This window comes from Perna viridis, chromosome 6 (genome assembly GCF_037379345.1).
Source record: "Perna viridis isolate PV_CMFRI_1.1 ecotype Kerala chromosome 6, ASM3737934v1, whole genome shotgun sequence".
Taxonomy (NCBI): Eukaryota; Metazoa; Mollusca; class Bivalvia; order Mytilida; family Mytilidae; genus Perna; species Perna viridis.
Genome location: NC_142450.1, coordinates 24,132,698 through 24,146,923, shown reverse-complemented (window position 1 = coordinate 24,146,923; position 14,226 = coordinate 24,132,698). Strand labels below are relative to the sequence as shown.

At 34.4% G+C, this 14,226-nt stretch overlaps 1 protein-coding gene across 1 annotated transcript; it reads right to left on the bottom strand.

The window, feature by feature from the left end:
- Window positions 1-550: 550 nt before the first annotated feature.
- On the bottom strand, window positions 551-12,494 carry LOC148614172 (perlucin-like). The gene is made up of 5 exons (XM_088588077.1): window positions 12,388-12,494; window positions 3,544-3,644; window positions 3,238-3,358; window positions 1,612-1,831; window positions 551-630 (listed from the first exon to the last, which is right to left on the bottom strand). The coding sequence occupies exons 1-5, from the start codon at window positions 12,416-12,418 to the stop codon at window positions 600-602; spliced, it is 504 nt and encodes a 167-aa protein (XP_088444203.1). The 5' UTR covers window positions 12,419-12,494; the 3' UTR covers window positions 551-599.
- Between the last annotated feature and the right edge of the window lie 1,732 nt (window positions 12,495-14,226).

Here is a 14,226-nt window from a genome sequence, read left to right as displayed (position 1 = left end):
TGGAGGAAATGGATTCGTACATAGGAGGGATAAAGGTATATGAGAATCATTATGAAGTTTAGGTGGGTGCACAGTGGACTTTTCATGGCCATAGACTACCAGAGCTGCTGATAATTTTATATCACTCTATATCTATATTACGTACGAAATTATAGTATGTAGACAATACAATGTACACAAAAAGAACTTTTCTATCGTTTACAGTTTATTAGCATTTAAGGAATTTCATGTCTCATTTTGTGTGTGTAATAAGCATACCGTTAACTAAAACCAAAGTAATCACTGATATCCTTAACATAAACGCGTGCGTGGTGCTGAAGTAGAAATATACATTTGCGCTTTTATAGCCTTGACACAAGCAATAAACATTAATATAGCATTCAAAATACCCCCGTAAATCATTTACTATTTTCAAATGTAAACGTTCACACGTAACGTAAAATTGGTCAAACTAACATTTCCCGTCTTTAAACGATAGCCATTTCAAATTTGGGTTAAAATGAAGTATGCAAGTATGTAGGAACATTTCGAAGAAATAAAAGAAGAGAAGCAGAATGATTGAACTTTTATTATTTCCCATGTTCATGACACTTGTTATTCTACCCTAATATACCACCAAGAGCGGGAAGTCTACAAGATAAACATGAAAATAATATCAGTGACATCTTCAAAAAGACTGATAGACCGGACGCTACAATAACTTTGTAGTTTTTGCTTGTAACCGTATATCTTTGTTATTACAATTTACGACACCATTTTTTAATGTAAAACGACGTTTTTGTAACTGAAGTGATCAAAAAGATGACATCGTGTAGCTAGATCTTTTGTCTATGTTTCCGCTATTTAGATAACGTATTATCGTTAAACAATCCTAGTTCCGGAAATTTTATTCAGCACCAAAGGGGTTGTGATAAAAGTACAGACACTGTGAAGTCAGCCTCATATATTGACCTACACTTACAGATCGATGGTAAAGAAAAACTATTGACCAAACTATACGACAAACGCGATAACTTTTCATTCCGCATTGTCAACTTTCCTTTTATCAGTGGAAATACCCATTCAGCACCTGCGTATTGAGTTTTCATATCACAACTCATACTTTATCCCACTTACAAATAGGCCCCTGGAACAGGGTTATGTTGCTACTAGATTGAAGTCATTACTACAAAAGTTTTATGGTCGTCATCATGAACTCGTCACGGTGTATCCATCTGCACCATGAAAACCGATTTGTTCAACGTGTCATAGACTTGACTTTTTATGAGCAACTCGACGGGTGTTTCTAGAAAAGCAGAAGACGCTTACCCTACCGGTACACCTGATCCCAATTTTTGTTCTGTAGTGTGTGTTATTTAGTTATTTTATGTTCTTTGTTGTGTGTGTGTCTGTTTTCCCTGCCTGGTCTTTGTCTCTCATCCCTGGACTGCATTCTTTTGATTTCCGCTAGAATCATGGTTCCCTTGATTTTTTTTTTTTTGCTGCTGCCTTACTTTTATGTTAATCTATAATCAATAATCAATATATTTCAAAAATCGACGATAATGATACATTATAAAGAAGTTTCATTTCCTTAAGAGTTTTCTAGTAAAAACAGAACAGGTAACTTACTCCATTTCACAAATGAAATGTGATTCGTCGCTACAATGATCATCATTCCACTCTCCAATATGGTTTGCCCACTTTATAATTTCTAAACAGTTCTCTTTACGAGGTTCATACGAATCGGGTGCACCGGGATACCAGTTACTGTAGGTGATTGGAGTTGCTTTCGAAGCCCATATCCATTGACCTTCCAACACCTCATCGGTACCTCCGATCCAGAAATCATCTAAAGGAAGGATGTCATTTTTTAAGTGAGGCAAAAGGCAATTTAGGCCTAAAATATTCCTGGGATAACATATAAAAAAGAATCCCGCAGTAGACAAACATAAACCAGTGATCAGGACAGTTTATTTAGTTACCGAGGTACCATTTATCATACTTGAGACCACCTTCAATTGATTATTCTATTCTATAGAGTAAATGAGTAAAGCTATTTCACAGAACTTCCGGTTTCACCAAAAATAGAACAATCTAATAACGAGAGCAATTATTGTGGTATTATGGAGGGACGTAGTGTATTGAAATGTGCAATGTCGAAGTCTATCATATAAAATGGCAGGTTCCAGAAAGTTATCAAATAAATGATGCTATTGTCAAAGAACAGTTGTTTTAGAATCAGTGGTAGATTAAAAAAAATAGATAAAGATGGGTACTGAGCTAGTTTAAAAATATTAATGTTGTGGTCGAAATAAAACTAGCTAAGTATTGAATGAATGTGTAAAATAATGCATTGTATCTATACCATTACATAAGGTTGTCTGAAATATTCATAAATATATAATTCAATTTCAGAAGTAACACGCTTTATGATTGGATAAAATTTTGTCCAGCATCTCATAGACCCAATTTTGCAAGGTAACTTTGACGTCATAAACCTTTTTTTTCAATGATTATCTCGTTGAATTTTGTTATTAAAATTAAATTATAAGGAATGACTGTTATACTTTCTCGGTCTATTTGAAATAACCTCACTTCCCGTAGTGCACACTTAAAAATAACCTGCTACGTAGGTTGTTTCGTGTGCACCATGAGATTGAGGTTATTTCTTCATAGAAGAAAATATAACAGTCATTCCCTAACTAATACAAAGGGTTAATAGGGTTATTGCATTTAAATTGGTGAATATTATTCCACACAGAGTATAACGTGGCATTACATAAGCAAGCTCGTGTAATACAACATCTGGTCGGGACAATATAAATGCAGAACCGGCCAATATTACAATATACAAATAATTGTTAGAATTAAACAAGTTTCTTTCATACTTATCCGAACTACTGTGTAATTTAATATGTTTTTGCGAGAACCATTGAACACAAAACTCAAAACATTAGTACTCATTTAGAAAGATATTTATCTTATGTAGTTTCTGTGTGCGTGTATAGGCTGAATTCTGTCTCAGTATAATGAAGGGTTGAGAAATAAATAAATGATAGCCCCGTATGCCGAATGCTATTTTCAGAACAATATGCATATACGCCGATTATACTTTTCAGAAAAAAACATAGGACCATTAAGTAGTAAAAAAGAGTCATAACTAAAAAGTGTACAGTAATCTTGGAGTTAAATTTAAAAATCGTTTTGATCATTTTTTTTAGTAATTCTGTCCAGATTTATCTATCTTCAGCTTACTATCAAGGTCTCCACGCTTCGATACACCTCCGATAATTCGTTTTATTACGTCGGTAAGAAAGTTATTTTCAGCTTCGGTCTCAATCACAACAAGTTCAGAATGATATGCGTTACAAAAGCTCTGAAACCAAAAACAAAATACAAAAAAGTTCTACGAACTCACAAAATACCTAAAGACCATAAAATTAATATCCACACATCTAACAATGTTCGTAGTATGTGAAATATCAACTAATACCCACACATCTAACAATGTTCGCAGTATGTGAAATATTAACAAACTAATTATAAATACAAAATACATACAGATGCAGATGACCAAGATCTATGAGTGGTGCTGAAAAAGTAGCAGGAATTACCAAAACGAAACCATCCTCTTTGGCATTCTCCGTAAACATTGGTTATAACTGCACAAAAACATACCCAAAATTAATGTATTAGTTGAAATAATATTACTACTATTACTACTACTACTAATAATAATAATAAAAATAATAATAATAAAATTTTGAATAATACTAAATTACAATAAAGTTGAAAAAAATGCACTTTCCGTAACCCTTTTCTTGAATGTCTTTACAATACTGTATTTCCCCGTATCAATACAATTTTTTTTTACAAAACTGTTGTTTTTCAATGTGTTTAAACGTCTAACTGACCTCTCAATAATTCTCAAGCGCACGATATGACCTTAAAGAGCTATCTAGGAAAGAAAACCATTATATTTTACGCAGTTGGTACAAAATCAATCAAAATTATTACTTGAAGGTTTTGCTTTATTAACTTTTGACAAATTCAATTGATCATAGCCGAATGTATCAATCGTAAAAATTTACATAAAAAGTATGAAAAGTGCAATCTAGCTTTTTCTACAAAGGGCAATTGTTACTAAGATTATGAAGGTGGGACATAATTTAACATGGTTTTCTTTCGATGATACGTTACCTTTATCAGTAACTTCCACTGCATTCCAGCTATTTCCTTACATTTGACCAGTAACCATAATAAATATATATGCCATATAAAATTCCCTACATTACCACCGAATCAAACGGAATTTTACTGAACATTGCCTTCGGTCTAACGGACTTTCGGAATTACTGATTACAGCGGAAAAGATCGGATTTAGTGTTACAAAAGTATTACGAAAATATATTTTCGTCTTTCTGTATGCGTCAACTAATACATCAGTATAACTCTGAGTTACTCGGTCAACTCCACTGCAAATGACTGTAGCAAGAACGGCTGTGTAGTTCCGATTGTAACGCAAGAACGGCTGTGTAGCTCCGACTGTAACTATACTTGGACTTAATTGCTTTTATCATAACAACAGTATCTTCAATAATAATCGAATACTATTAAATAAAGGCCATCTTGAACTTTCAGCGTTTTTGTGGTTTGTGTGCAAGCATCATTCATCGAAATGTTTATACATATAAACTAGTAATTGGGTCATAGTGTGGTCATCGAAATGTTTTTGTCATGTGACCACTTCCATTCATAAAATAAGAATAATCAATGTGTGAACGATAGCCACGTTTAGAAGGTAAAAAAGGAACCAAATACAAATACAATATGAATTAAACGTTAAAACAAAATTTTCGGCCTTAAGGCCTTCGTTAGGGACAAAGAGTATTGAAGATAAAACTGTCAATCCCTACCACAGAGACAAGGTGCCCTTCAAAATTGATTTTGAAAATTATGAGATATGTTTTAAGTTCAAGATGAAAATTGCTAAAGCGAAAAGCAGTAAAAAAATAGGATTATGGTGACCAAATAATGCGGGTTTTGTCATTCATTCCAAAGAGTTGGGCGGTCCCAAGAAAGCTGATGATACGTTGTTCCAGGAACTTTCGTTTTTTCTCGCCTGAACATGTTTTTTAAAACGACATTAAATTTCATGTCAACTCTGTGGTTTGCTTCCCGAAAATGTTCCCCGACTGAACAATCCTTTCCATTGGTGACGCTTTGTTTGTGTTCTATAAAACGATCACCCAACCTCCAATAGGTCTCGCCCATGTAAACCATTCGCACCGTTTGCAAACCACAGCGTAGACGACGTTTTCTGAGGTACATGTGAAACCATCTTTTAATTTAAAGATATTTGCTGGCCCGGCGACCTCATTTGTTTCCCAAGTAAAAGGGCATGTCGAACAGCATGTTCGCTTTTAGTGCCGTGTGCCTCTGTAACTGGCAGGGGGCGTCTAGTGGCACTCTTGAAAGAACATGTAACAAGGTGCGCTTTTAGACTCTTTCCCTTTCCATAGGCAGTAATTGGAAGCGAATCGTTGAATATTAACGACATGTATTCGTCTCCAAGAAATATGGATTTAAAGTTGCGGATCAGGATGTTCTGTATTGCAACATTGTGAGGATGATATGTTAAGACCAAAGGAACACGGTCACTTGTGTTTTTCATTCTCCTTTCTTTAAACTCAGATCTCTTTACTTGGGAAACAGATGTGATCGCTCGATCCAAAGCTTTGTTCGGATAGCCTCTCTTGACAAAAAAAAAGATTTCATCGTTTTACATTGAGCCCTGAACCTTGGTCATCGATGCAAATACGGCGATGTCTCAGAATTTGTGACTTGTGAATGGCATGTGTGCATGACTGTGGGTGACAGGACTGATAGTTATAGTAACAATGTGCATCCGTGGGTTTGTAAAAAAAACTGAGGTTGAAATATTTCCATTTTGAATTTTACAATTGATGTCAAGGAATGAGAGGCTCTCTTTGGTGATGTTGAATGTATATCTGATGGCTGGATGGTAAGAAGAAACAAAATTGATGAAAGAAATCGTCTTCATCGGAGGACACCCCAAAGACATCGTCTATGTACCGCTTGTAAAGATCTGGTATGGTGCTATGTAATCAGATAATATTTTCCCCTCCAGGTAGCCAACAAATAGACAAGCAAAGCTGGATCCCATTTTAGTTCCCATTGCCAACCCACCTGACTGACTATAGTGGTTTCCATCAAAATTAAAGGTATTGAGGTTGAGGACACGTTCGGCAAGCCTTAAGACGAAATTAGTATTAACATAAGAATTTGGTCTTCTGTCAATAAAATGCCTCAAAGCATTCACAATATAGATGTATTCAGCATTGTGAGAACACAAGCAAGTTAATTTGTGAATATATTTTGGTTATATAGGGCCCACCTTTTAACTATGTGAAATAAAGGTGTACATATATATATATAGGGAGAGAGAGAGTGAGAGAGAGAGAGAAGGGTCTGAAAAATTCCCAACGATGTTAGAACGCGGGACTCGAACTGCTGTGACATCTATGGCCTGCACTAAGTCCAGCGCCCTAGACCACTCGGCCAGCTAGAGACGTTGTATATATATACGTCTCAGATGTGACGACTCTATACGCTACATTGCTCCATCGGATCAAATTGAAACCGGGAAGATAACGTAAACTCATAGAAGGGCCTGAAAATTCCCAACGATGTTAGAACTGTCAAATTTGCGAGGCAAATTTTTGGTCGTTCCCTCCGCGGGACTCGAACTCGTACCGCTGTGACATCTATGGCAACACCGCCTGCACAAAGTCCAGCGCCCCAGACCACTCGACCAGCTAGGCTTTATAGAAATACAGCTTTCGCTGGCCGGGTCATTCCTCCTCGTACGTACATGATGTATGGTTGTACGGGACAGTTCATCTAGGTGTTATTTTGTAGGATAGAGGAACGAATTAATGATGCATGTCACAACAAATCAATATTATACAAACGTCTCAGAATATGACGACTCTTTTCGCTACACTGCTCCATCGGATCAAATTGATACAGGGAAAATAACGTAAGCTCATAGAAGGGTTTGAAAAATTCCCAACCATGTTAGAACTGTCAAATTTGAATAGAGTCGTCACAGATTTTACAGATTGTCGGGTTTAGAACAACCTGTTCATGCACAATGGATACTTCAAGTCTACTTTGTTAAATCAGGTACAGTGTATATGCTGTACTATTCTATAATAGTATGTGAACAAAAGGGTAAGTTTTGATAATTTGGTCGACCAAAATACCATACAGCTTGATTTGGTATCATTTTGTAGTATTTGAAATGCGCTTTAATTGCGGTCTGTTGTAGAAGTTTATGTGGCGCAATTTCCGACAATTCGAGGTCAAAGGTCAACAAAAAAGGTTCATCGCAGTTTCTAAATTCGTGCATTTTTGTCATTTTGTTTTAAACCGTTTGACTTATTTTAACGGAATTTGAACATAGTATTACCATGGCAATTCTGCAATGTGTACAATAGTCAAATAATGTATATTTTGTCTTTTCATTATCAAATAATAAGATAAAAAAAAATCGCCAGTTTCTTTCCTAAATTTTGGAATAATTACATTTCTTTACTATCGCATGTAAATATTTTCAAGCAGCTTATTTTTCGCTGAAATTCATTACACATAAAACATAAATGTTAAATTAAGGAGAAAAATATTCTTTGAAGAAACGGTTATTTCAAGCTCTATCGATATATCGATGTCATACTGTTCGACTGTGGCCACGTCTCTGGTCAATCGCTGAAAACCAATGTCGAAACAGAAACGATTTAACGATTCCGATCTGATTCTCAAAAATCAAGATAATTTAAAATGTGTATGTGCGTCCCTCATGAAATATATCTAACATTTGCAGTAAACTATCGATTTTTCTATTTAAATAGCAGCTTAAACAAAACAAAACAAAACAAAAACAAAACAAACCCAGCAGAGTAAATAGTACACACAATGTATCATTAGCAAAATGCAAAACAAAAGTGTATTTTTTTACAAAGCGTACTAGATATTGACTGGCCACAATATGTGGTAGATTATACACGGAGCACGTGAAATTCCTCATTAATGAGGTAGCTTGAACCACCGATATCGACTTTTTTGTTCACTAATTAAAAATCTTTTTTATTAATTATACACAAAATTGAGAGTTTGTTCTGAAGGTACCTGGGCCCAGCGCCACAAACCATGAAAAATTCTGAGTAAAATCTTAACTGCTTGTGACGTCATCGATATGAAAGACGTTGATTTACCATGGAAGTTAACAATAATCTCAGACTTTTTGGTGGTAAACTTTTGTAAACTTTGGTGGCACTGGGGACTGGTTTTGTAAAATTATTATCAGATAGTTTATTCGCCTTATATGTTTCAAGAAGGAAGGGGTTGGTTAAGTCACTGCAATGATTTAATTAACATATATATGCAGTTTCAAACTTACATTTTTATAAACAATCATGTATAAAATATCAACGAATCTTTACATATTGGTCCTACATGTTACTAAATAATTATGTATATTTTATAAGAAGCCATTAAATGATTCAAATTTACTAGTCTTAAAATCTACATTTGAAGAGTATTTGTATTATTTTCCTTTATAAATGTATAACTAATGAATCTCTCACCTGGTTAACCATTTGCCTATTTAAAAAACTTAAGAAAAGAGACAGGCTAAATTAAAATCAATTGAATTGTCAAATGCAGGAAATGCGTTTTATAACATTTTTATGACTTGAATCAGAATTTTGACTTGTGATTTTTAATCCATGAATTATAGATCGGAACGCAGTTTCTGAATAATTCAAAAACCGTTGCAGTTTTTGAATTATTCAAAAACTGTTTTCCGATCCCTATTTCCATTTTTAGTATGAGCAGGCATATCTATTCATGGATTAAAAAATCACAAGTCATTTCGAGCACAATTCACTAAAAAACCAATATGCTTATTTTCTTTAAATGATCTTAAATGGTTTTAGAGAAGAAAATTTTCAAAGTTGTACATGTGGGAAAAAAATAAGAATTGTTTCAGGAGCCTACACCAGTAGACGAATCGTTTTGAAAATTTCGGCATTGGTCGGTTTCATGATGCTGAACAATATTACATCGCAAAGATTTCGCTGAAGGCAACGGCTTTTAAGTTACTTTCTAAAACTGCCTTCTGGCCACTATGTTCTATTTTTAGTAACAGCTATGATGTTTCTTTCACGGATTGAAATCTCAACGGTTCTTTTGTGTGGGATACCTTAAGGAACAACTATGTTTACCAACTTTCGTTGAATTCTGTTCAATAGTTTTAGAGATAAAGATTTGCAAAGTTGCATATGAGAAGAGTGCCAAAAGAAAAACTGTTTCAGAGGCCGTAACTCCTACGTCAGTCGTGAAATAGTTTGGATTTCGGCATAGGTCCGTCTCATGGTGCTGAACAATATTACCCCCCAGCCAGAATTTTGTTAAAAGTTACGGTTTTTGAGTTATTTGCAAAAAATGCCTTATGACCTCAGTTTTTCATATTTAGTAACAGCGGCCATGTTTATTCAAGAATAAAAAAAATCGCAACGGTCATATTGTGCACAATAGCATAAGGAACAAATATGCCAACTTTCATTGAATTCTGTAAAATAGTTTTTAAGAAGATTTTCAAAGTTTTACATGCAAAAAATGCCAAAAAATTATTGTGTGCAAACTATTCAACTTTTATAGATTTTTGATTTTATATTTTTATTCGACTGAGAAAAATTTGCTGTCATATAATTATTTGACACTGTCGTCAGTGTTGTCAATTCATGTCCATGAAGACTAGGTTTTGAGTGATAATTGAATTACTAGTGGTTGTTTATCATACAAGAAAGGTTGTAGTTTTAGTTTATTCCATTCATGTAATAACAAGTTTGATTGGCAATAAGCGGTTGGGAAATTTATAACACATCACTGTCTTAAAATCTCAACACAAAACTGTGTCATACTGAAATTGGTTGTTTGAACCTATTGATGGTCCCAAAATTTACATTTTCGTTTGTTACAGAACACAATATCTTCTTATAATTATTTTCATTATTTATTGTGCAGCCTCTGAAGAGCCAATGCTAACAAAATGCACAAGAAAGTGTTACTTGAAATAAAAAATGCTTTCAAGAATTTCTTTGCATCCTTTCGCTCATCGCTGAAAGATACAAAATGCCATAATAATCGCACCAACTATTTTGCTTTGAGTTTTACACAAGCACGTAAAAAAGATTTAATACATGTAAGTTCAACGTAGCTCAAGTTGTCTCCATTTTCCATTTTCCTTTTTCAACATTCTAATACAAAATTGGAAATTATCATAGGGAACATCTCAATGTAAAATGTTGAAAAGGACATGAATGTTGAAATAAGATCTCTGACCCCTCCCGCGTCGATCGCGATCCATTCAAAGCTCTGTGCAACCTAAAATGGCGATTAAGAAAATGAATGTTGATATGAGATCCCCGACCCCTCTCGAGTTGATTGCGACCATTCCCATCTCTGTGCGACCTAAAATAACAAATAAGGAAATGAATGTTGAAATGAGATCTCTGACCCTTCGCGAGTCGATTGCGACCATTCCCAGCTCTGTGTGACCTATAATGGCGAATAAGAAAATGTATGTTGCAAAGGAAATGAATGTTGAAATAAGATCTCTGACCTCTCCCGAGTCGATTGCGACCATTCCCAGCTCTGTGCAACCTAAAGCGGCGAATAAAGGAAATGAATGTTGAAATGAGATCTCTGACCCATCCCTAGTCGATTGCAAAAACTCCCAGCTCTATGCGACCTAAAATGGCAAATAAGGAAATGAATGTTGAAATGAGTCCTTGGTCCCTCCCGAACCCCTTCTCACAATCTTTCCTCAAAGGATGGTTAATGAATTATGAGAACTTAAAAATATTTCATTTGTGAAAAACACATTTAAGATGTTCCCTATGATAATTTCCAATTTTGTATTCGAATATTGGAAAAGGAAAAAAGGAGAAACTTGGGCTCCGTGTAAGTTCATGTGATGTAAAAAAAAATATGCAGCTTCATTTCAGAGTTGTTTTTCCAAACTAACCTACATTAAATAAAATGTTCAATCCTAAACATGAAATAGCAAATGTTCAACACATCCATGCCAGGACAACTTCGGGAAAGTAGAATTGTAATGTATGTGTTCTGCCTTTAACTTCTCTGATGAATTTCAATATTTAAAGTAAATGTAGAGATTGACGAGAACAGATTTTTGTTCCGAAATGCAAATATGCTGTAGCCTTAGTATCTAGTGCAGTGCAAGTTAGCAAAAATATGTGACAAGTTTTGAAATTTTATTGAAAATTTTAATATTTCATGTTTATTGGTGTTGGTATTTAGCTGGATCATGGCATAAATATCTCAATTCAGCTAAATTTAAATAAGTGGCAATTTTTTAATGAAAATTAATGCTAGCTTGTACTGCATAATACATTTAGAAACAAGACTATGTTGTTTACATTTTTGTTGTTAATATTATATAGAAGTTACAAAACATTTTTCCAAAGTGTAACTTGTGCTGGTTTGTTAAATACACACAAAGATGCATTTAGCAATCGGCACTAAAATTTAATGTACTATTAAAACTATGAATGAACACATTTCATTATGGAATGTCCTAAACATTGACTTTAGATGAACTTTAAATATCACAATATCTTGATTTCTAACAAATGCATAAACATTCAAGGCAAACAAATGTATGTTTAAATTTGAGCTTTTATCAATCCCAGTAATCTGCGTCTAAACTTTTACCTCGAGCAATACGAGTCTGTGAATATGAACAAACTACACTTTATCCCAAATCATTATAAGGATGACAACGAATTATCAGATGTTCCCTATGTAATAAATTAAGATTATTCCCATGCGAAATAAAGTTTGTAAATTTACTCTATTACTTTCTCCAAACGAAACGTCTTCAGATTTTTCTGGTGACTTTAAATATCTTTTTTTGAAAATATCAATATATAAAACGTAGGATAATCAATTGCGGATCGTCAAAGACCAATAATTACTCGTGCCAAGAACGCTTTGTAAACTGATTTTTTGCAGGGAAAAGTTTTCTCGGACTAGTTAAATCTTGACCTTCTGCCGCTCTTGTGTTCTTATTTGGGCTAATCGCCCTTTTCAATTACACGAATTTTATGAATGATCAAAAACTTCGAAGTAGATAGAAGTGCTAAGCATATAACAAACTAAACTAATAGTGCTCAACAAAGGTCTTGATTAATAGCTCTAAAAAGTATGAAGTTGTAGACTGCTGAACTCCAAGATTCGAAAAAGGATCAACACCTTCAAAGCAAAATACCGAACGTAACAAAGACATATACTCACTAATTAAAAGAATGGCAGTAATTACTTTCATCGTTATTGTGCACTTCCTCTTAACAATATCTACACTACTATGATGACTTGTATGAAAAGTTAATCTTATCAGGTCAGGTCAAAAATTATGTTCACAAAATATACAAGAAATACCGAGACGTTTGCCCAAAACATTCTCTAGCAGAAGGCATTTTCCAGTTTTTTTAATAATTTTTTTTCATTTTTTAAAATACATATCATAGTCGAAAAATCTTAAATTCGAAAAGTGTTTAAAAATACCTCTTGTAATGATATTATTTATTATATTCAAATTAAATCGCCAAAAATACTCCGCGGCCATAAAAGCACACCTTGGAGTATCAAGCTACTAAATAGACACTAGGATATTAGTACAGCGATGTGGTCATTTCGTCTTGTTTGGTCTTCTTGGATAATTTCTGTTCTATTTCTTTGGTCTAGCTATGTATCTTAATGACGTAATATATATAAATGACAGTTGATACGAAAAGTGCTTATATCTATCAAAACTAGTCGGGAGTGGAAATATTTTATAATATTATATATCTAGATTAAAATATGTCCTTTTTGTAAATGCGTCACAATTATTTGTTTAAACCGTATATTGTTTACTCTGTATCGCATACCATGTGTCACACCTCTAGTCCTATATCGCATACCATATATCACACCTCTAGACCTATATTGCATGTCATATATCACACCTCTAGACCTATATCACATATTTAAGTCTGGTTTTGTATATATGTTTCAAAACAATATAATTATGTATGCGCATGCTCATAAGATTATTGTATATTTCTTTAATGGGAAAAGACTTCACAAGTAAGATGTACTTATGTCTTGTCCATTTTGGGTAATATATAGAAGTCTCGGGTTGATACGACAAGTGATAGATTTCCACATGTGCATTCAATATCGTATATATGCTTTTACTGTAAAAGCAGTAAAAGTGAAGTTAATATTGACAACAATTGTGATTTGATATAACATCTTGAAATCATATAGTTTCGAAGAAGAATCACTACAAATCCATCGCTTATCATTCTGTATGTATAACCACTATTACCATGCCGTGCCCATTAAGCTAATGTGGTGTGTTATTATCACGAAGGAAAATACACGTGAACCACCAAACCTGTTTATTTTGAGCCTCGTGCAGGTCCGGGTGTTAAAAGAATAGGCAGTAGCGCTAAGCTTGTAGTAAAAGGCGACTAAATAGTGCTCTGAAACCTGACCGGGGGCTAGGCGCTCTGCCCACAGAGCAACTGGAATGTGTGCCCCAGGTGGTGAAATGGGGTACCCCTGACATGTTACACACTGGGGTTGTCAGGCTATAATACGGAAAACCTGACTGCAAACCATAGTGGTGCACCGTGTTGGGAAAGATGCCACGTTCATCGCACGTTAAAAACCCTGCTGTGGTATTCGATAGGAGTAGGACCCTTTGCGCTCCGCCACAGCAGGCTAAATTGCCCGACCTTACCCATCCCCCTTTTTCTAGTGGCAATCAAAATTTGTCGACCCTATTACCCTTGTGTCCCATCTTTTTTTTTATTTCATCATCATTTCATGTTCATTTTATTATCCTTTTCATGTTCATCGTCTGAATATAGCTGAAATATTGCTGCTCGGACGTTAAACCCCAACAAACAAACAAACAAACAAACAAACGTTTATTTTGATAGTTGCAGTTGAAAAGCCTTAAAATATGCGTAATACTTTAATTTTCAAGCTGGTGCTTATACCAGATGTTGAATAAAAAAAAACTTGTGGCAGGATTTGTCCTAGATCTTATTTTTTTATAAAACGGTATTAAACGTTCGATGT